The 24,103-nt window shown below is 41.5% G+C and overlaps 2 protein-coding genes across 7 annotated transcripts; one reads left to right on the plus strand and one right to left on the minus strand.

Moving 5' to 3' along the window:
* Nucleotides 1-1,559: 1,559 nt before the first annotated feature.
* On the plus strand, nt 1,560-16,825 carry LOC135490876 (uncharacterized). Of its 6 annotated transcripts, XM_064776445.1 has the most exons (22): nt 1,560-1,601; nt 1,964-2,936; nt 3,371-3,394; nt 4,869-4,961; nt 5,374-5,445; nt 5,726-5,816; nt 6,053-6,304; nt 6,741-6,899; nt 7,357-7,468; nt 7,679-7,813; nt 8,064-8,180; nt 8,482-8,594; nt 8,727-8,938; nt 9,072-9,213; nt 9,755-9,796; nt 10,072-10,098; nt 10,826-11,068; nt 11,517-11,718; nt 11,936-12,078; nt 12,302-12,484; nt 13,365-13,423; nt 15,519-15,634. In XM_064776445.1, exons 2-21 carry the CDS (start codon nt 2,024-2,026, stop codon nt 13,396-13,398), a joined length of 3,309 nt encoding a protein of 1,102 aa, XP_064632515.1. In that variant the 5' UTR covers nt 1,560-1,601; nt 1,964-2,023; the 3' UTR covers nt 13,399-13,423; nt 15,519-15,634. The 6 variants fall into 6 exon arrangements, with proteins under 6 accessions (XP_064632515.1, XP_064632510.1, XP_064632513.1 ...); XM_064776440.1 differs by lacking the exon at nt 13,365-13,423 and having other exon boundaries at nt 15,519-16,825; XM_064776441.1 differs by lacking the exons at nt 1,560-1,601; nt 13,365-13,423 and adding an exon at nt 1,631-1,717 and having other exon boundaries at nt 15,519-16,825.
* Nucleotides 16,826-20,275: 3,450 nt separating this feature from the next.
* On the minus strand, nt 20,276-23,291 carry LOC135490953 (cingulin-like). The gene is made up of 3 exons (XM_064776541.1): nt 23,165-23,291; nt 21,325-21,957; nt 20,276-21,198 (listed from the first exon to the last, which is right to left on the minus strand). The coding sequence occupies exons 1-3, from the start codon at nt 23,289-23,291 to the stop codon at nt 20,276-20,278; spliced, it is 1,683 nt and encodes a 560-aa protein (XP_064632611.1).
* Nucleotides 23,292-24,103: the final 812 nt, after the last annotated feature.

Below are 24,103 nucleotides of genomic sequence, written 5' to 3' on the forward strand. Positions count from 1 at the left end.
CAAGTAATTTTGAGATGGCCCCTTCGAAGATCCCAGTCTTGGAAGGGTAGGCATGCATTTGTTACGGTACCTAGATTGTAGGTATCTCCTTCCGGTGGCCTGCATATCATTTTGAAGCAAAAAGATTGAGAGAGGACGGCTTCAATCTCAAGATGAAATGATGTTTTTGCTTTTACTCAAAATTGCTTTAATTTGTTATAGTTATACCTTCGTTTCAGCGAGGACCTCTCTCTGTATACATGTATATTTTGTTTGCAAAAATTGCAAGTTATTTACAAAAATTATTTAAAAATTATTTAGTCAAGATTATTCTTTATTATTTTGCAGAATATTTCTTTTGAAGGCAAAGTGATAGTAATGTGAAATCATGAAAAACAAAGGCATGCTAGTGCCAAATGATTGACAGTTGAAATTCGTAGAATAGTTCATTACAGGAATATCAAATTTATTTGATTGAATCTTATGCCAAAGGTAGTCATTTTGTTAGTGATTCTATCAGTATGTAGGCCCTATTGTTAAACAGGTCGAGAAGATGATATTCAAATACCACCACCCGGTATGTATCATGTTGTTGTAAAACATTGTTTCACTGAGTTAGAACTTAAAATACTGATCCCCTTAATTTTCAGGTGTGAAAATAAGGGGGCTTACAGTATAGCTTTTTGATTGTACACTGTTGATGCAATTTATGTATATGGTGGATACCTTGGGTGGACACCCCACATGTGAATAGTTGTACCCCTCACATTGCAAAAAATTGCCTCTGAAAACAAAGGGGTCAGAAATGGTGAGTTAGAGAGAAAGCTTTCGAGTCTTCTTTTACATTTACTGTCTGAATTAACTGTTCACTTGATAGTGATTGTTGGAGATATCATATTGTACAAAGTTGCATGTAAATGTAAAGAAACGCGTGGAAGTAGAGAGTAAATAAATGATTGCTATGAAACTGTTGTTGTCATGTTTCATTTCCTTCAACCATTGATTTGACTGGGCCTATCCACTGAAGACTCCCCAGGCAGTCCATTTTGTCATCCTATACATACTGACAATGTCAAAAAGTGTGAGGGACGAGGCGAGTCCACTGGGTCAGGAGTGTAATCCACTGTACCATCAGACCTTTGTGCAAGCCAGAGACACTTGATTTCCTCAGGATGCATCTTGCCCCCAAAATTCCTACCAACAGGCCTTCTACAGAGATTGTAGGATTAGAAGGGTCGTTGAGTTCTCAGAGCCTTGTGTGTCAAGATGCTGTATTGGCTACTATTATGGATGGGATTGGAATTACAGAAAATGACTTTCAAGGACTAAAAATGATTCCATCTTTAACTGAAGCATTTTCACAGGGGGGCAATTTACCAGGGGGGGGGGGCAATTTGACGAGGGGATTTGATTGGCCGGGGGGCAATTTTCTTGGGTGAATTGTTGTGGGGAGGCAATTGACGGGGGGGGGGGGGGGATTGTCCTAGCACTCTCTGGCCTACAAACGGCCCCTTTGAGACTGTTGAGATGGCCCCCACATAGCAACCTCTGCAGAATGTAAACAACTTCTGTTTCAAAATGGCGACCTGTGGAGCACTTTGACACGCTATCTGCACTGTCAGGTTCGTGCTAATTTACTCGCCCCTGCTATTCTCTAAGGGATTTCACTAATTAACCATGATTTGATTTAGCATGATGGTTTATTATCACGGTCCATTTACTTAATTCGTTGCATCAGGTATTCAGAATTCATCATTTTGTTTGACAGATTTTCGTCCGCTGTCTTCCTATCCTGCTGTACATTTTGTGTACATTTGACAGGAAATGTACAGCGGTCGGAAATGGCTTCATCGGTGTCGCCGATTTCGATGGTAGTTTTCTCCTAATCTAAGCATTGTCTCCTCGGGATAGTCATTTCTAATTATGTAGCAATATCAGGACTTCATGATTGTTAGTACTTATGGCTGATTTTTGCTGTTTTCAGATGTGAGAGACCCTTTTTCTTCTGAGTTTGGTTCGGTCCGTTCTGGGGCAAATCTCAACAATGAGCAACAACAAGACGTTTTTCTTCCAACAGTCGAGCCATCGCAAGACCCCAAAGCGGTATAGGAAAACTCCAGAGGAACTGCCCCAGAGTCTCAGGTTTGCTCATCTGAACCCAAAAGTCGCTGCATATCTAGCCAGCAAAGAAAACAAACTAAAACATCCTGATGATTCTGATTTTACTGATGGGTCATTCTTGGGTTTTGACAGCATTGATGAATCCGCTCAAGGAAGTGTCAGGAAATCCATGCTTCCTGAAATAAGTGAAGCTGTCAGTAATGTCAAAACTCATTTAAATTCGTCGTTTGGAATCATAGCCGATGAACGAACACAACGTTTGCTTTTTGAGGAAAGTAAACTAACCTTGCCCAATATTTTGTTACAATTGGAAAGGCTATTACGTCAAATAGAGTTTGAGTGCATCCGTGTTCACATCCCGAAAAGTATTGAACATAGACTTCTGCAGGGTTATAAGGAATTGACATCCGAGGCAATCTTAATCTATCGTGAGTGGCAAACGATTGAGGCGAAAGTTGCATACGAGAAAGAAATGGCAAGAAGAAGCGAGGAGGAAAAATTGACAGATAAAGATTCATCCCTTTCTGCGATTGATGGTGACAGTGGTAAACATGAAAAAGACGATCACCACCAAAAGAGGAGAAAGTCGGGAAACATTCAGAACAAAGTGCCAAACCCTAAAATTAGTTTACATGATATTTCGGAGGATGAAGAAGCAGGTGAAAATGTCGGACTAAGTACAGATGCTGGGTCCAGCCAACGTAGGGTTGAGCGGTCTGGGTCTGTCATGAGTATTCATCATCATTCTCGTGATTCGGGTTTGAATGTCAAAAAGACGAGACTTGAAAAATTACGCGGGCTTCATGGTGGTGGATTATCTTCAAGTCGGTCCTCGTGTAAGTATTAAGTGTGTGCCAACCCGTAAATGAATAATTGAGTGAGTAATAGTATTCTCCGCACTGCTGTGGGTTTCTGTTGACCGAAGTACTCGCATATATCTATCGCTGCCAAGCAAGTGCGCCATCGGAATTCAATATGGCACTGAAAGAATTTGTTCTAACCTCCAATCACTGTTGGTGTTGGCAATGAGACTTTTGAGTATCCCATCTGTGCCATTGCAATAAGATTTGTGACAATGTTTGGCTCTGGTCGTAGGAAAATGACATGAACTCATTCCTCTTGGCTAGCTGGGCAATGTTTGCTGACATGAAGCAGCAGGGCACTGTTGCGAATCTGTAAATAAAAAAATGAGCATGGCATATTTACTGCAGAGCATCATTTGATGGTGTTTCATAATCCGCATTTATGATTAATGATTACATTTTTCCAGCAAGGGGGTCAAGTAGTGGTACTGGTAGGTACTATTGTGTGCCCCATCTAAACTAATTGGTCCTGTACTTTAAAGATTTACCTTATAATAGATGCATGCTCCAGCATAACAAGAGACTATTAATGAGAACCTCTTGTAGTTGTAGACAGTATTTTTAGTTCTAATAAATGGCGTATGTGAGACTGAGAGGTCATTCTCAAACTAAATCGACATTTGGCATGACTGCTGGTGATGGGCGTGTTATTTTTGCAAAAAGCTACATCATGGTGTGGCCCATGATTTTGTGTTACCATTGGGCTTTGTACCATTAGAACCTCATTCTCTAGACTATCCTAAGTGCATAATGATAATAAAGATTTGATAAAAGGTTGCTGTGGTTACATTAGGATGGCTTTTGGATCAGGAGGTTATCGAAAGCTCGATAACCACAGTGTTGGATTAGAACTAGATATAGACATGATAGAAACATGACATGCTTGGGATTGATTACTTTCTTCTCCTGTAATGGTTTAGTTATAATATAAGACTTGCAAGAGGGCCTGAGCTATGCCTTTTAGGTTTATCGAGCATGTCGGGACTGCCATTACTTCATGCCATTGGTGAAACTACGATAGTTAGTACATAACTTGCAAGTGAATTCAATTACATCAAAGTCAAAGATTCAAGTACTAAATAAATTCTGTAAGTGTAAGCCACGTCAAAAAATGTATTAAGGACGGGTATTGCAGATTTGAAAAGGCCTAAGGTGTTGACGTTTAGTGAGTATTGAACACACAATATCCAATTAAATCCCCTCGTGCAGTTTCAACACTGTATAATAATGATTAGAAGTTTGAAACTCCTGTGGCTAAAGAAGTAATTGCCTTGCTAAGCACGCCAGTGAAGTCATTAGTCTAACTATCTTGAGCCTAAACATTTTTAGTTCAAACAAATAATCCTTAAAAATATTGTGACAGTTTTAGCACTTTCGAAGTTTTTAACCTCTTGAGGATATCCTTGGTTGGTCAACTGTGTTGACTTGTTTTTCTTCCCTGGATGGGGTGTGCTCAAATGGAATGCATAGCGAGAAAAAGTAGATTCTAGCATGACTAACTGCTCTAAGTCCAATATCTAACTTTATCCCAGTCAAACTTCTCAGTCTACCTTAGTTAAACATATTAAAACGGCCGAGACTGTGGGAGGTGCTCATTTCAAATTCATCCAAAAATGGCTTCGGATAGAACAACTTGGGCGGAACTGTCATTTCCCACAAAACCTTGACCGCCGCCTTGGTTTTGGCCAACATTTTAGCACCACCCTTGCGGTGTTTGATGAGACAGCTGACCTCCAGTTCAGTATCAATTTTTAAAACTCCATCATGTGGTGAACATGCTTGTTTTGCCATGACTATGTTTCCATCTGCAGCTTTTCGGTGATGTTTTTAGTAACCATGTCTAGTGACAACACTGTAGTCTTGAACACCTATTGATCTTGATCTCAAATATCATTTGTTTTCCAGTTTCTGACCGGAAATCATCTGTACGAAAAAGTTTTGCTCTAGGAGATGAGTCATCATCTTTGCTAGGGGAGTCAATATCAGAAAGTCAAAAATGTAAGTTTGCGCTGAAATTGCCAGTGTTATTGGTAAATGCTTTGCCAATAATCGGTGGAACACAGCTTAGTAGTCTCTGGCAGTTTTCTGGACTTCCGGTCCAATTTTTTGAGACCCATGGCATGGGATCGCATAAGAAAGAAGAAAAATTGGCTGTGTGTTGTGAAAAAAAGCTACTAGTTGAACTCTTCAATAAGAATCTGAGTGAAAGTTGAAGGCCCTGGGATAAATAACGATGTCTATGCTCGCATATTATGTACCTTCTATAAACTGAAGAAAAATGGTGATTTTTGCCGAGCTGCGTCTTATAAATGTGTTCTCACCATCATAGTGAGAGGGAATGGTGCCCCCTGTGCTCCCCCTATCAATATTCCTACAAATCCTAGTTTGAATGTTTTGTTTTCACTTTCAGCAATCATTCATAGTGGTTATTATGTGCCCGCGATACAGTTTGCATTGTCTTCAAAAGTCTGTGAGGAGAAAGGTAAGAAAGAAAACGATTCATCATTATGGATCATACTTGAAATCTTTCAGCATTCAAATTGCAAGAAAGGGAGGCTCTGATACTTTTGATAGAAAAAACAACCCGGCCTGACAAGTGACATGCCTGGTGTGCCTGAATCGAGCTACTTAGGATTTGTCTAGAGGTGAGCATCTTTAATTTCAAAGACTGATTCAGAGAGTCCTTCTCATCGACATTGCATTTATCTAAATTTAGTAAATATTGTCATTTATGAAAAGTGCTGCATTGCCATCTGTTTTAGGTTGGATTGTTCATGATGACAGGAATGACATTGAGAAAGAAACCATCCTTGAATGGGCGAGGCAGAAGCTACAGTTGACATTGAGAGAATCGTAAGTATTGTAATCCTTTTCCATGGGTAGTCTTCTAACTTCTGACCTGTGGCAAGAATAATCAGTCTTCACAGCAACCTGATCAGATTGCAATTGCCAGTTTTACCTGCAGACACAAGATCTTTTTGTCGCACAAAGCAGCAATTATTAATTGCAGGTCCCAGCGACAAAAACTGATCATTTGTGGGTTGTTTAAATCAGAATGTTGCGACTGCTAATTGTCTTCCTTCTTTCAGACATGCTCAGTATGCTAAGTCGCTGGCGCTTGGTCATGACAAGCCGATTCAGATACGTTACTATGGCGACCAAAAGAAGGAGGCCATGTTGAAATACAATCGGCGGGGTCCTGCCAACGTCCGCCCCCAGACGGCCTTGGTGAAGGGCTTGTATCCCAGAGTACCCTCGCTTCTGGAGCATGACAAACTCAAAAGCAAGGAGACACAAGATTTGTTCTTAGCAGCCATACCTGATGGGACCATGATAGTCCAGTATCCTTTCAAAATCGTTGTGTACTGGTACATTGGAACCTCCCTTAGTGGACACCTATCTATTAAGGACACCCTCTCTATTAAGGACACCCTCTCTATTAAGGACACCCTCTCTATTAAGGACACCCTCTCTATTAAGGACACCCTCTCTATCAAGGACACCCTCTCTATTAAGGACACCCTCTCTATTAAGGACACCCTCTCTATTAAGGACACCCTCTCTATTAAGGACACCCTCTCTATTAAGGACACCAGCTTTGGTCCCAAATTGGTTATTTACATTCAATTTGACCTCTCTTATCAGGACACCTCTCTATCAAAGACACTTGTCAGTCCCGAGGGTAATTCATGTTCCAAAGTCTGTCCAGATGTTTTTAGTGCAAATCTGACTGAATTATCATTTTTGTTGCCGCTTTCATTCTTTAACTCCTCTCAGTTACCCGTCCGGGCGAGTCGCCATTCAGATCAGTTCAGCCGGCATGGAGCGACCAGGATTCTATACGAATGTGTTTGATGACAGTTCCGACAGGCGAGTGCTGGCAAGCTTCACGCCTACGGGGAAGGGATGCTGCTATCATACAAATGGATATGTCAGGTAATTAAGTGGATGCCTGAAAATCATGACTATGGTAACTGACTCAGTCATTCTTTTTCATTGTTAAAAGAGTTTAATGGGACCAACAAAGTTCTGGAGTTGTGCAGTAGCTCGCTACGTTGAGTAAAACTATAATGGTCTTCCTCGGCTAACTGATTATGCGGGTCTCTCCCAATTGAACAAAGATAGCGGTAGTGCGATCTGTCGAGATAAAAAAAAACTTGACTCCAATGGATAAAGGCCTGATTGGCACATTAGCAAAGTCGACATGGCAAATAATACCATACAATAGCAAATTTAATCATTTGATTGGTTTGTAAAAAGGCAGAAGACCATTCAGATTGGCACATTAGCAACTTTTGACATGGAAAAATAACGCCATACAGGGTAGCTGATTGGCTAGTAAAAAGGCGGAAGACCATCCAAAAATTTGACCCTATTTATCTTCTGGTTTCAGGTTTCTCTCGTCAGATAAAGGAGGTAGGATGTCTGAACAAAGTGGTGCTCTCAGCAAGACTTGGAAGTGGCCCGCAAACAATGCTAAACTGCCTGTGACAATCATCATTCACGTAAGTAGACTTGGCAGCGTTTTCTCTAGTTTAAATCCCACATCATCACAGTCACAGGTACATACTGCCTTCTCAACAGGCACCTGGCATTAGGGACATAAGATAATTCTTGCAGGCACTTTCGTTGGGGGGTGACACTGTTGTAAACAAACTTTACTGTTGCAGAAAAATAATTATGTCTGACTATATCTAGAGTGTTTTTCATTTTAGTTGAATGACAACATCACCTTCCGTTGCTCAAACCTCTACCAGATGCAACTGCTCTTCACTTGTCAAAAGGAAACTGCCAAAATCAATGTTAGTGCTGTGAGTGGCGCCGTGGAACCAAATAATCGCGAGGAAATGGTAAGAATTAGATTTTATACCAATATGATGATTGTCCAGTTCGAACACTCCACCTCCTCCTTATTATACTGGCACTCTTAACCACTATGCCATCATTCTCTCTACAAGGAGATCGGCGCCTTTCTTGTCATTCAATCAACAATTAGAACTGTTAACATTCTTTCAATTGCTATCTTCAAGTGCGACCAAAAGGATATCACCAAGAATGATCACAAACTTTTTACTCGAGGTCATATGCATTTATCTTCAGGGCCATCTCCAGACTGGATTGCCATTCACATCCCAAGCAGCCAAAGAATATGCAAAGCCATACCGTCCAAAACCTATGGTCAAAACCGAAAAGAAGAAAAAGAACAAGGACTTGAAGGTGAGATAGAATTCAAATGAGTTCTCTTTCTTTTCATTCTGAGGACTAAACCGAGATGTCGAAAGCAGGAAAATGCGTATTGAATCTAGCAGCGCTTTTCCAAGTCAACTGTTCTCAAAGCACTTCCAGCATCCCAGAATGCTCCAGGAATGTTAAAGAGCAGCTGATATGTGATAAATCACCAATTTGACTCCCTAGATTCCTGCCTATAGTTCTCCTGTCAGCTTCTGTCCCAGATGTGAAACACAGCCCAGACGAATTTTCTATAACTCTTCATCTGAGTACGCTCTCGTGTTTTCAGGATAAATCCAAAGCTCAGCTCACTGAGCTGAAAAGCTTATTGGAGTTGCCTGAAAGTGAAAGACATGACTCGGAAACAGATCGTGATCTTGCGAAAATCCAGAGAAAGATCAGGTAAGAATTGATAAAAGCAGAGAAAAAATTTGTTGAAAAAAAAGATGAAGTCGTCAGGTTTTTACCAAGAGCTGTTTCATTCACCCCATTTATTTCTTTAATGACAGTGTTTAATTTGTTTTCCTATTTCAGAAATGTCGTCGAAGACTGGATGGATCATTACAGAATGTCCCTGGGAATCAGCTCGCCCCATATCCGGAACATGCGAGATGTCCCGGATGTTCGAAAACGTGGCGTGCAGTCGGCCAAATCATCGCCGGGTGAGGTCATCAGTGCGCGGGAGGCTGGAAGTCCATTGCCTGACACTACAGACATGCAGATGAGGTCACCATCTGCACCCCTTAGTAAGTGCTTAGGTGTTTTCCAGGTGGTTAGAAAGTACTGAAATTAGTAGGATATAGCCATCTGTTAACACAGATACGAAAGACCTTCCAGCGGACTAAAGACTTGCTAAAGTTGTTGTGTTTTTTTTCGCAGTGCGAGTGTCGGCTCGTTCGCCCCGTCCCCACACTGCTGCCTCGACCCATCCCTCTTCCGCCTCTGGCGTGAAGTTCGACGAAGAATGTGTGGAAATCGCGTCGCTTGCCAGGAGTACGCCATTCCCACCGTCGTTGATCGGGTATGTAACTTCGTCAGTCTCTCATTTCATCTCACCGTGCATGTTGTTTGTTGTCGTAACACGCATGCCGAATGTTCCATCATAATAACGTCTAAACGAAAAGTTTATCTACTCAGAACTCTGATGTCAATGCTACTTGTTCTCACCGAGTATGTGTATTTCAACAGGCTTGACTTAAGTAGGAGTCCTATGTAATATGCTGCGCGTACAATAGCATGTAAATTTCACTCTGTCCAGTCGTCTAACAATCCTCGTACTAAATAGGACACCGGCAAACCTACCACTGCCACTTTATGGCACTGACAGTCACTAGGGTAATCAATTATTGTGACAGAGATGCGACATCAATTTTGTCTGAATTTTGTGTCTTTGAAGCATACCCAAGTGAAAGTCAGCTCCGCCTATTGGCATGCTGATACCCTATTGTCATCTGACTAACTTACACCTCTTCTTTCCCGCCTTGTACCTTCCTTCCCTTTGCTATCCCTCTCACTGTACTACTGCATGTGAATGTTACTCTCTGCTTTTCCGCTATCTTTAGGGACAAATCAAAGTCGCTAAGCTACACAATGACTAAACCCAAGTGAGTATGCGTGTCCTCCTCCTCCTCAGCTTCTTCCATAACTCAATAAAAGATACTCATTGCTTCCATTTAGAAATATTGCACAAGTTCAGTTTGAAACCTCATGTACACTTAGCTCACAGAAAAGCCAATGTTTTTGCTTGTTATTCCTTTTTCTTTCCCCTCGACTCTTGTCTTGTGAAATTTGGTAAAAAAATCAAAGAGTAGATGCCATTTTGGTGTCTGCTGTTTCTTGTGTGCCTATCAAGAAAAGCTTTTGTTTGCTACATTTACAGAAAACCCTTGCCAACAATTCCGGAGAGGTCAGTTTCATTTCGGGTGCTGTATAGTCATATTGCCTTGCATATTTTGTGTTTTGGTGTTGGTTCGATCCTCGCACGATTATGATTATTAGTAGATCTGCAATGAATTTTCCTACCTATCAGTCGATCAAACATGCCACACACAAACATTGAGAAGGATTTCCTGAGAAAAACATGCTGGTCCTCTATACAGGGCGCGGCTGACTGGATAAAAGAAATGGATTCGTTAAGGCCCTTGTCAAGGCAATTGCTTGGGCATTTTATGGAGTACACAGACAATGACATATTTGGCTAGAGTACTCTCACAAAAAGAAATTTAGGCTGCGTTTCGACAATGTACATAGTATCAGTGTGAAAAAGGGCATTCTAGTATTGGGTTATAGGTGTTTTAGATTTGTTTTGGTGTGGTTTTGGCCCTTAGTCACATGGCCCTTGCAAAGGGAACATCACCAGATCTACAGCATATTCCCTATCAGACGCAGCCACATGCATAAAACACAAAACATGAAACATCAGTAAACCACATTAGTTGGAGAAACAGGTGATGGCTTTTGTGTTTGATTTCAGACTTGATTATCTTCATGTTGATTTGGAAACTGTAGATGCTTTTTGCTAGAATTGCTGTGCAACTATGATCATCTGCCTGGTGTCGTGGGTAGCGTCTGCCCACAAATGAAGACGTCAGTGTTCATGAAAATTCCTCATCGGTATTTTTACAACTTTTCAGATCTGCCGGTAGTCGTTCCTCAAGATCCAGGCAGAGACCAGTGACAGCTGGCCCGGAGTATCTTCCCCTGCCGCCCAAGGGTATTTGTCCCGTCTCCCTACAGAGGGAGCTGCTAGGAGAGGAGCCCTCACTGTGTAAATGCAACCGTTACAAGATCCCATACATAACGGACGTCGAATATGACGAGTTGATCCGAGAATCGCCGGAGAAACAGCTCATCATTGTTTCCGTTGTCTCATCACTGTAAGTACATCAGCTGTAGCTGGAGGCAGCAGATATAAGCACTGTGACACTTCTACTTTTCATGTATACAGTATGCTCTTTGTGAGTATTTTTGCATGCCACTTTGAGTATGGTAGGGCAACAATTAGGTTTATTGCCCTGGTGACTTGTTCTAAGCCAAGTAGCAGGTGTTCTTGCCAAGGCAAAAGCCCCTGCTGGGAGATATCCCTGTTGTGTACTTAAACATATCGTTGGAAGGTTAAGGAAGTCAAAGTAAGGAAACTTGTCCAAGAATACAAGTATGTCCACATCCTGCACCGCATCAAAGATTTTAGATTACGTGTTCACCACCGCGGCTGATAGACCATGCCACTCCCTCAATGACAGGTGAAGTTCTCTTGAAAGTGTATCCATACACAAAATCTAATGTAACTGAAATTGTTTAAATCAATAAATCTTGTGGTTTCAGATTTCCTGATGCTACGTCGGCCGCTCTCACGCTGGAGCAGATGTACAGCGAACGTCACAAGAATCGTACGAGGCCTTGTAACGAATCGAAGCTCGACCCATATAGGATCTTCAAGTATGACGTCGCTACGGCTGCCGAGTACACCAATTACACCCAACCACTTCTTCTGAGGAGGCATAATGTGGTTGCTGGGATGTTTCTGGTAAGTCAGGTGATTTCAAATATGATTATCTCAGGTTTTCCCGAAGAGCTGGTGGCCCATCAAATCTGCTAGGGGGAAATGCTCAATATTCAAAACAGCGAAACAGCTGTGGTCTTTCCGAGAGTCGTACCCATGACCTCCTGATTATGAATATGAGCCTTACGCTCAACCCACTATGTCACTGATATCCACCACAAAGTAAGGTCTCTATTTTCAGATGTACCAGAACAGACGCCTATTGTTCTGTGACCATATCTTCAATGGGTATGGCAATGCCAAGAAGGATTTCAACAAACAGCTCATGAAGACCAGGAAGGATGCTCTGATGGGCTTTAGCCTTCCGCATGATTTCAGGTTCAGGTTAGTAAACCAATCGTTCTCTTTATTTCATCCTGAATGAACCTATTCTTTCAGGAATTTTCAGGTTTGACCTGTTTGTATTGTAATGCCTGAATCTGAAGAACCAGGATCCACTCACTCAGGCACATGGCTTTTACCTCTCTCTGCAGTAAAAACGAGTAAGTAAGTAATTACAAACCTTTCACCCCAGATTTTGTATTAATTACCATCTTTTTTACTCCAGTCCCTCACGTGGTCGCCATGGTATGCGATCAGCTTGGGGAGGTGAGATAGGTGGCGCAGGCGTAGATAGACACGGCAGTCCAGGCATCACTCTTGAATCATCTGTAATCTTCCATCGAACCGAATCCATCTCTTCGAACAGCAGCGACGGCCGTGATTTGCCGTACGCAGATTTCCCAATTAGGTAAAGTTCAGCATTTTGAAATTCAGAACAATTTCGTTTTCTTCTAACACTTTTTGAATCAAGGATAAGGAGTGGAAGTTATTGCCTTGCTGGCACTGATATTGTAAAAAACCAAAAACTATTGATAGGTTCTTGTTTCAACTCTTTGATATTTATACTGAGTTAAGGAGCCGCAGTGGTGTGGTGGTGTGGGTATCTGACTCATGGCTATGAGGTCCCAGGCTGGTCCCCACTGCAGGCATGAGACTCTAGCCAGTTCTCCTTACTCCATCCCCTGTATTAAATGGGTACCGGTTGGAAATGTTCAGGTTGTAGTTCTGATTGAGCAGCTCATCTGAATTCTACTGAAAGTTTTCAGGATATACAGCGAAAAATGAATGTTACACGCTTTGAGAACTGTTAGAGAATCACCCTGATTAGTCGAAGTGGAAGGGGTCTCTGGATGCATGCTTTCTGCATCAAAGAGTCACCCTGTATAGTGGTACCCTGTGACTATCAATATTGCCAGTAAAGTAATAACTTCCACTCCTCCTCCTTTAAGACAGCATGATAAACTGCGAGACCACATCCCTATTAACATGCAAAACTAAATAAGTTTGCTCTTTGCTTTAACTGTTGAAAAAGAGTGCTTAGTTTTCATTCACCGTTTGTCTAATTTGATTTCAGAGATAGAACGTTTCATCACATCCAGCCAATTATTCCTGTGTGTCTTTGAATTCTACTATCATGGAAAATTACCAGGACTAGATAGAGTCTGTTCATCATGCCTACGCTTTGTGTTCCTCTTGTTATGCAATTGCGCGAGTCTTCCCTGAAGCACCGAGTAGATTTCAAAAACACAGTTTGACGTATTTGATGTAACAGATTGATTTCATTTCAGTCGAGCCTGGACTTGGTTACCGAGCATTTACTGACCAAATCCCAAATGCACGGTGTGAAGTATGCTATCATAAAACAATCAGATTTTGTAGATCTACATATGTACAAAATGTCGGAGAAAAGATACCTAAACCTAATTTCAGTAGTTGTTGAAATTGTGTTTGAACATGACTGCATTTTCTCTCGGCTGAATCCTAAGTCCAACTCTGTGAAGTTGGCCCTAAATACTAGTATCCTGAAAACATTTGGCAATACATTTCTCTGACCAGAGGTGTATTGGGCAGGAATCTTTTCTCGACATGCTGTCTTATTCATCTTCTTCAAGCAAACTAGACTGTACAGCATCATAATTTACATCACTCATTCTGTTCATGTTCTTTCAAGCTTTGCATCCATGAAATCTTGGCAAATTCTCTTGAATCTCTTTTTTAGGAAAGGGCTTCATGATTTAGTGCTATCTGAACCTGCTGTGTCCACTTCAAAGGTGTCGCCACTCCCAGGGGTCTTGATATTCAAATGTCTTTGGGAGGAGAAGGATTTCATTTTGATATCCTGGTGACACAAATGCACCCCATGAATGCTTGGAAACAGACAGCTCAACGCACTTACAAAACAGACAGCTTTCGGAGACATCTCTTAATTACCTGGTGCCAGTTTTTCACAAAACTTGTGTTCGAAATTCTATCTTGTTCTTAAACTTTGGTAAAATTCTTTTTATTACACTCTTACAGGGAGGTTTTATTCAAATCATAACCTGCTCATTAGAAAGAACATGTGCTAGACTTCAAACCTGTCCAGTTCTTAGTAACCTTTTCTCCACACAGCCGGCCTATGACCTCGACCCTTATCGCGAAGTACTCTTTTCACATCCAGAGGGAGTTACAGAGGCCTGGTATTCTATGTATGTTCCCAAATTGACTCGACATGCACAATATCACTTTTAATGATTTCATTGCAAGATTACACAAAGTTGATAACATCAATATCTTGAACGATGACAATTTTGAAATTCCTCACCAAAACTAGAGTCCATTCATGTATATGTTTGTCTGCATCATTTTGAGGCTCTGGAGCGCAAACTACTGGTTGGATTTCTTTGAAGTTTGAGTTTTATTGCTCTGAGCTGTGTAACTAGATATAACATATAAAAATTGTTGTTACCATTGTTACTAAATTTGTTTGGCTGTGATTCTTCAGAGAAATCCGACCAATAGTTCCTGGTCCAGAGCCCAACCATCGCAGACAAAACATTTATAATGAACATTAGTCTCTGAAGTTTGCAATACCAATAATTTAAAACCTTTCCCAATTCCAGTGGAAATAACACCCCTCGTACCTCCATCCCAAAGCTTCCCCCGTGCCCATCCCCTCGGAATACGCCCTCTATTGCTGAGTCGCTTAACTCATCGCAATCTAGTGTTGCTGGCCTCGATGGAATGAGCGAGGATTGGCTTCGATATCGCCGCTATACTATCTGCTAGGTGAATCAGTCCTGGTGTGAATACTTAGTTAAATTCAGTGAATTGACGTCTGCTTTCAAATTGCGTGAAACATTTTTTTCGAGGTGGTAGATTTTTGTTTGCTTGGACTACATAATTTGTTCATTTGATTAATATTGATCTATTGAATTCAGTTTTTCACCAAAAGTTCATTGCTGCAATGAACACTGATGAACCTAATTATTGTTTTCATTTATTTTTTAAAATATGAAATATGACACCGTACATGAATGAAACACCGTCTGTGCTCTTTAAAATTATACTTTAACCCAGACTGACCTGTTCGCACAGTGTGGTTTGCTGCACAAACACATATTAGTCCCTTATTTACTGGTAATATGACGGTCTATCTTCTTTGCAATGTTAACCAGATTTTCAATTTCAGTGTTGCATTTATAACAATTGCATATCCTGTGCAACTGTGGAATAAGGTGTTTTTGCTGCTCTGCTACACCTAAAATAAAAGAAGCTGTTGAAATTATCTTGTAGGGCCTACTGATAAATCCATCCATTTGGGAGCAATTGAGGCATAACATTTTGAAATGATTGTGTGATCGATACAAATTTTGGCACCCAAAAGAAGGGAATTTGATAAAATTCCTATAGGTACAGACAAGCTTCCCTTTTGTTTACTATATTCCCTCTCTTCGTTGCAGGAGTGTGACCGCCCACCCGACCTACCGTCAAGCCATACCCGTTCCCATCCTGACGTCTTCGAGGAAGCAGTACCGTGCGGCAACCGCACCAGCGTACAGAATGGTAGTTTTCAGCGACTTCAGGGCAGGCCACACAGCGGCAGTCAAGTAAACAATGACAAACTTTTGAGTGCACTACCGCCAGCACAATTTCCAAGCATGTTAAGGATGACATTTAGAATTTCATGACCAGTCTGTAGGCTCAGCTGTTGGAGATTTTCGCCAGTGCCACTTCACGCTTCATTCAATGAAAATGCAACCTTGGGTGACATAACGAGGCATATTGCTCTGAAACTGATGCAAAATCTGGACATCATCTTACTTCTGCCAATTGTGGTACTGATTCAAAGGCCTCAGAGGAGTTTTGGCCAACACATTAAAAATTGTTTTGATACAATGCCTGTGGACTGCGTATATCGTAGTGATAGCTTATGTGGAGATAAGCCTTACTGTTACATACCACTTGATCGGTGATCACATCAAAGAAAGCATTTTCATTAAGTGTTGCATGACATGACGCATGGAAGAACATCTAATACTTGAGCCTACGGTAAACCAAAGGACCTATGGACAGTTGTCCAATGTGATTCTGAAGGATTTAGAATCATGAAGAAAAAATTCGGTCGTGAGGGATCAAATCTGTTGCAAAGCTTTAGCAAAGATGTCTTGTTCTGTAAAATGTACACCTGCTGCAACGTGCACTGAAATGCACAAAGGAACACTATGCATGTTGTAACATCTTTGTTAAAGCTACTTCACACGATCAAAAAAATGATGATGAAATTTAATCATTCACAAATCGCTTGCAAAAATGCACTTGTACATTATCATGCTTGTAAATAAGAGAGAGGTATTCATGAAGATTTTCAATATACACAATCAGCTAGATAGAGATTTATTTTACTGAAGACTATTATTATTAAGAGATGATTTTTATACATGTAAAGTAAAGGTTTGTTCTTTTGCAATATTGCACATTAGTGAGAAATATACAAGAGGAAAAATTTACAAGTGCCTTTATTTGGAGTACTAAGCATCAGTTGTAAGCCATTATAACAGGTGACCTAAATGTATGTATCAGTTACTTAAATAAGCTTTATAATGGTAGAAGACCAGTGCTACCTATTGTATAAGCAATTAGCTGTTGATTGTCAGATTTTTATCAATTTGTCAAATTAAGGGATAAGACAAATCTGTTTTTAGATTTGGTCGTCTTTTAGTCGTACTACATTTGTAAGTACATGTATAAATAAAAGCTCTCTTTCACATACCCTTGTTTGTTTTCTTTTAAATTGGCATCCAATACTTACGTTAGGAACCAAAGAGGGAACTAGGACGTCATCATTGACGGCGTCATGGTCCATACTTGGACCTCTGTCGTGTCATAAATGAATGTCACAAGACGAGGAATAACTTTCGAATATTGCTTTGTTTTATTACATGATATTACAGAGTTGGATCATGATATTATGCTGCATGCAAGAGCCTTGACTTCAGATCTTGTCCTCGAATGAAAAATTTCCTTGAATATTTTTATTTTGCTTGTTAACTCGCTTTGCTGATTCCCTGCAGTGGTACATTGCTGAAAGTGATGAAGAGCTGATGAACAGCTGATGTAAATGTAACATACGTTGATATTAGATTTCCAACGAGGCCATCAAACCAAATTATTGGCCTGTGAAAATAATTTGAATTGAATTCTGGACCTTTAGAATGTTTCCACGGCCAGCCATGTTGAGGGAAGACCAATGATGAGTCATGCCCGTCTTAACTGACTCAAGAGCCATAGGGGCTTATTGCTTTCTTTTGCCTGTCCCTCCAGCATGGCAGGCGCTTAGATCACGTGAAAGCACTCTTTTCAGGAGGAGCATATTTAACTGTACACTCCTGACAGCAGAATTGAAAGATGCATGTGACGTGCACCTTCTCAAAGAGTACCTTTCACTTACCAAATCTATGGCAACCTTCTGAAATGTTGGTTACTTATGTTAGGTTTTCCTGTTGGTTTTGATGACTTCTCGCTAGTAGTATCTGAAACAATGTTTTAAAGGAATGTTCAGACATGGCAACAGCAGTATAAAAAATATATGAGCCTTATATATTTTTGGTAATATTTTAATGCAAAAGTCTCCAGTCATTCATCACTACAGGGAAGGCCCCAATTTGACTTGTCAGAATCCACCTCCGAAGTCTCAAGTCATTCATCACTACAGGGAAGGCCCCAATTTGACTTGTCAGAATCCACCTCCGAAGTCTCAAGTCATTCATCAGTACAGGGAAGGCTCCAATTTGACTTGTCAGAATCCACCCCCGAAGTCTCAAGTCATTCATCACTACAGGGAAGGCCCCAATTTGACTTGTCAGAATCCACCTCCGAAGTCTCAAGTCATTCATCACTACAGGGAAGGCCCCAATTTGACTTGTCAGAATCCACCTCCGAAGTCTCAAGTCATTCATCAGTACAGGGAAGGCTCCAATTTGACTTGTCAGAATCCACCCCCGAAGTCTCAAGTCATTCATCACTACAGGGAAGGCCCCAATTTGACTTGTCAGAATCCACCTCCGAAGTCTCAAGTCATTCATCACCACAGGGAAGGCCCCAATTTGACTTGTCAGAATCCACCTCTGAAGTCTCAAGTCATTCATCACTACAGGGAAGGCCCCAATTTGACTTGTCAGAATCCACCTCCCAAGTCTCAAGTCATTCATCACTACAGGGAAGGCCCCAATTTGACTTGCCAGAATCCATATCATGATATGTAGGTCACAATGATCAGTCAAGAAAACTGTCCTTCCCAGGGAGATGTCTGGAGGCGTCCACGAAACAGGCAAACTGTATTCTATTGTATACTCACCGCCTTTACCAATCAGCTCGCTAATCCGTGTCTCCATTGAAGCATTGGTTTCAAGCATCTCAAACAGTTCGTCTTCATACTGGTCATTTGCATCTTTGAGACGCTGATTCTCCGCATCGACCTCGTTCAGCTTCTCTAGGAAGCACTCCTTGTGAGCGTGAACGCACTGATACTCCTTCTCAAACTGGATAGTTTTCTCCACAAAATCCTGGCTGTCTTTCTCGAGTTTCTCTTGAAGAGATTTACTCTCATTCTGGTATTTTTCAAGGTCTGCCTGGACCTCTTTCCTGGCAAGGCATTCCTTCATATGGGTCTCACTGAGATGTTTTCTTGTCTTCTCCAATGCCTTTATGTTGACTTGAGCATTTTCAAATTTTTCTTCAGCATCTTGCAACATCTCTTGAAGTTCGGATATCCGATGAATTTGGTTCTGGTGGTCTGTCTGTATGCCTTTGTTCTGGCTGGATAGTTCAGCTGAAAAAGAAATTGCATTTAGTCTGCCATTTTGCTGAGGGAAGTTGCATTTAATGACATTTTGCTAAGTCCCAGACCTACAGCAGCCAACAATCTCTCAACCTTCTGTACCAAATAATATTAAACCTGAATAAGATGAAAAGCTTACCAATTTCTTCCCTCAAGTCTGTGGCATCAAGAGTTTTCAGCTTGACCACCTCTTTAAATTCCTCTATTATCATTTGATCATTCACTCTTTCTTCTGCCATGACACCAATTTCTTGCTCCAACTTTTTCCTCAGTTGTAGTTGAGACCTGAGTTCTTCCCTCAAGTGATTGACGTCAGCAGTACGTTCCATCAATTCTTTCTTCGCAGTCATCAACTCCTTTATTTTCCTCTTGTCCTGTTTCATTTCTTCCTTCATTGTGCCAACCTCTTCCTGTAACTCGCTCCTGAGATTGTGCAGCAACTTCATTTTGTCCTTCTGGCTGGACACTTCACTGGCTATTTGCGTTAACTCCTCCACCTTCCCTTTGTCATATTTTCTTTCCTCTTTCAATGCATCCACCTCTTCCTCCAACTGGTCCCTCAGTTGCTTCTGTGAAATAAGTTCACTCGTCAGGACCTTGACGCTTTTAGTTTGTGCCCTCAACTCTCTTATTTTCATCTTGTCTCTATGCATTTCTTCTTTCATTGTTCTCACCTCGCGCCCTAAAAACTCCTTCTGAAGCGCCAGGGAGCTGTGTTCTTCCCTGAAAGTGCCAACCTGTTTGGTGAGTTCATCGTTCCTCAAAGACAAGCACTGTGTCACTCTGTTTGTCTCCTCAGAAGTGGACGGGTCAGTCCCTGGGGTCGCTTGCCTTGGGCCGAAGAATCTGTTAACTCCAGATTTCATCATGTTCATGAGCCCATATTCTTTTTGCATAGTGGTGAATTTCCCTTGCAGATCATCATATTCGTTCCTCAGTGCCTCTTCCATCTTTTTTGCCTGAAAAAAACTACTATGATCAGCAGTCTTCTCCACATGGCCGTATTTGTCAGGGCTTACCACCCTATCATGGCAGCTTACCGCCCTACATTTGAAGAGCCACCCTCCCTCGCTCTAGAATTTTGTAAAGGGTTTCAAAAGGGCCACTCTCTACCTTATTCTGCTGACCACCCTACCTTGTCCTTGCGTTGCCCACTTGCAAAACTTCTTGGATATCAAGGGAATTACCTTGAGAAAATCCGGTTGAGAACACTTCATCAGGATGAATAACCCATTGGAGCATTTTTGATCCAAAATTTGTTTGATTTGATCTCTCTATCCCCCAGCTGGTACCTTCAAGAAGTTTGATTCATTTGAAAGTTATCCTAACTTTTCAACTCTTGAAATGTTCGCCCCACGTGCATGTAAGAGCAAAAGCAAGTCATAACAAGGCTACGTCTAAAGCCCTACTCACATGTTCTAGGTCACTCTGAGCCTGTGCCAGTTGATTTTTATCACGTTCCCAGCCTTCTTTCGCTTCATCAATGCTGTCAGTCAGTTCTTTCACACGCTTTATTTCTATTCCCAGGTCATTCTCCAAATCCTTCTGTAGCATGTACGCATCCTTTTCACGCTGTTTGATGCCCGCCTCTAAGTCCTTTCGATACCTCGAGGCTCTGTCCAACTCTCTCTTCTGCTGGTAGATTCGTTCTTCAAACTTGCGCCGCAGCTTGATCACATCCTGACCAAAAGTTTCCTTTTCTTTGACGAGTAGCGCAATCTCTTGCTTCTGCTGAGCATTTTTGTGAACCAAATCTTCATTTCGCATCACCAGTGCTTCCAACTCTTCGGTGCGTTCAGCGATGATCTCGTCGAACTCTTCCCTCTGCTTCAAATTCGTCTCACCTAATTCCTCTCTCTGCAGAACAGCTGTGGTGAGTTCATCCATTGACTGTGCCATGGCATCATAGAACTGTTTCTTCTGTTGTTCATTTTCTTGCTCCACTCTTTTATTCTGCTTAACAAATGCATCAAACTCTTCCTGCTTTAGTGTCAAGGCTTCGTCAAGTCCTTTCTTCTGCATCACAAGGGTATCTTCCAATTCTTTCCTCTGAGTTCTTTCTTTGTCCAATTCTTGCAGTTGTAGTTTCTGTTCAGCATTTTCTGTCTCCAGCTTCTTATTTTCCTCAAGCATTTCTTCAAACGTTTTCTTCTGCACATCATTTTCATCAAGCTCTTTTTTCTGTTTGACAACAGTCTTTTCAAGTTCTTCCTTCACTCTACTTAATTCCTTTAACACATCTTTCTGTACAGTCGTTTCTACAACCAGCTCCTTGTTTTGTTCTAGCACAGCATCTAATTCTGCTTTCAAACATTTTCTGCTTTCCTCTTTGATTTCTCCAGCATCCAACTTGGCAACAATCTGCCCCAAGTCTTCCTTTTCCTTGCCCAATTCCTCCAACTCCTGTTCTTGTTTGGTAATTCTTTTGCTCAATTCTTTGTTACGTTCATGCACTTTTTCCAATTCTTCCTGCCATCTTTTGATTTCCTCATCATCACCCAGTCTCTCCAACTCCTGCTTTTGTTGAGCCATTCCTTCATTTAACTTCGTATTCTCCTCGGCCAATGCAGACAATTCCTTCGTCCGTTGCTCAATCTTATCTTCATAGAATTTCAGCTTTACAATCATTTCATCCTGGTCGCGTCTCAAATTCACCAATTTAGACTCTAACTCCAACTTTCCTTGGCAAACCATCTCCAACTCGTCAATTTGTTTTGTAAGTTTCTCATTAAACTCTTCCTTTTCGTTCTGTCGGACGATCTCCAAGTCGTCTCTTTCATTCGTGATTTCAAACAACACTTCTGCCGTATGCTCGTAATCTATTTTCATCTGGGCTAACTCTTCCATTACTTGTTTGAGCTTTGCTTCAAGGCCTTTCATCTGGTCCAAAGCAATGGCGCGTTCCTCGCGCGAGTTTTTATTCAGTTCGTCCACGTGTCGTCTGCTGCTCTCTACCACGGCCTGCAGTTCCTGGACCTCCTCGAGTTTTTCGATCCATGGCTCTGTCTGGATTGACATCTCAACCTTTTGTTTCTTCCGACGGAAAATATTACGGAGGCGTCCTGAAAATGAATGTTAATGCCACATATTGTATATTTCATTGCAATTTGCCTCAGAAATACACAAGGGGTGATCCAGGAAAATGAGATGAAGTCGGTGCTTTGAGTCAACTTGAAGGCAAGTTGAGGCAGCAGCACAAGGCCGCAGGCGGTGGAGGAAGACCGAGGTCGACCTGCTATAAATGGACAACCCGGCCAAAGGGTATGGGGACACTCTTAAAGGTTTTTGAACCACGGGGGAAAAACCTTCGATGGTTTTTCGGCCAAACGCACTTGCACCCCGTTTAGGTTTTTCAGCAAACTCCAGGCGGGTGATCACTTTCAATTAAAGAAAACCTATCACAAGACGCTTGCGGTATATAAAACGGGGGAGTTTTGAACGACACGGTAAAAGGTTCTTATTTGTGAACCTGTCCCCCGAGCAGTTTTGGGGATACCATGGCAGGCACAATACTCAAACTCATTGTTTCATCCTACGAATGGCATCACTATTTTTCATTATTCGATGTACATTGCATCAGCAGTAATGTTATCTGGCGTGGAAAATGCCGCTGAATTTGTTACATTACAGTTCATTCATAGCTATTCTGCATGCAAGTGTCTGCTACGTTACCCATATTTGCGACGTCTAAGCGATAGTTAAAGTCCTCTTTTGCATCAAAAACTGGCGGGCGTGTACTCGCAAACCAGGTGGAAACTTGTGTTTACGAGAAAAGCGTTACCAGGTTACGAACGGAACGACGTAGTGCTAAGGATGCTGGTAGTGCTATGACGTCAGTAGATATGCGTCATGACGTCAACACGACGATCGTATTTCAGAATGCGAAGGATGCTCGACTTGCTGGACGGATTTTAGCCCATTATATAGCCTCGACCCGCGACGCTGTACATCGAAGTGCGAGCTAAGGTGGCTATTAATTCAATAAAATATTCCATGTTTGAAAATCGACGACCAATTTATAATTGGCCAGTTTCGGACCACTCTCTCTTTAATGTATTTTTCAAGAGAGCATCCTGACGTAATCATTGGTTTTAAATAAACTCCGCCTATCGATATTTCAAACGATTCAGGGGTATCAAAAACCTGTATCTCAGGATGTCAAGAGTTGAGTCACTCTAACGATATCTAGAAATTCAGAATTTATAGCTAATGTGGAGGGAGGGAGGGAGGTCTTTGTTGGGAAAGCAAACAAGTCACGTCAGATCTCACGTCTATCACGTGACCTGGTACGCTTGCGCTGATTGACTATTGTTGGCGCAGAGTCCGTAACCAAAGGCATCTCAACATACTGCGGAACAGGCCTATGTTTGGCTATAAATGAAATGGCCAGGGCCATTGTGCTCACCTCATGTGGAGGAAAGGTGGATTAAGAGCATGGTATTGTGTCATGTAGTGTTAGGTTTGATGTAGGTCCAAGCAATTACAATTTCCCCAAAATGGCCAATTTACAGTACATTCGACCTCTGTGACCTTGAAAAGTAGGTCAAATCAAAAAAGATCCGGGTGACACATTGAATGGTTGTTAGAATTAGATGTACTTATGATATAAAATTGGTGCCAATCGGGCAAGTAATTACTAGGAATAATTGCATTTTGAAGAATTTAGGATTTAACCCCCTCCCTGGAGGCCAAACGGCAAATCAGATCGCACCAAACTTCAGTACCTGAGATAACCTGACCAAGGGGTACATGTGTACTTAATTTGTGATCAATAGTCATTGCAGTTAAGAAACGTGCCATAGTTACGGCCTGACGGCCAATTTACGCCATTTGACCTCTGTGACCTTGACAAGAAGGTCAAATCAAAAACCTGTGTGACGTATACTGTATGGTGGTTAGATGTACCCATGATATCAAATTGGTGGCAATCAGGCAAGAAGTTAAGGAATAATCACATTTTTAAGGTTTTTTGGATTTTGCCCCCTGGTGGTCAAGCGGTGAATCATATTGGACCAAACTTCGGTCCCTGAGATCACCTGACTAAGGGGTAAATGTGTACGAAATTTGGAATCAATAGTCATTGCAGTTAAGAAACGTGCCATAGTTACGGCCTGACGGCCAATTTACACCATTTGACCTCTGTGACCTTGAAAAGGAGGTCAAATCAAAAACCCGGAGGATATATGATGCACCTTTGCGAGAAGTACC

The sequence above is a fragment of the Lineus longissimus genome, chromosome 7, assembly GCF_910592395.1.
Source record: "Lineus longissimus chromosome 7, tnLinLong1.2, whole genome shotgun sequence".
NCBI lineage: Eukaryota > Metazoa > Nemertea > Pilidiophora > Heteronemertea > Lineidae > Lineus > Lineus longissimus.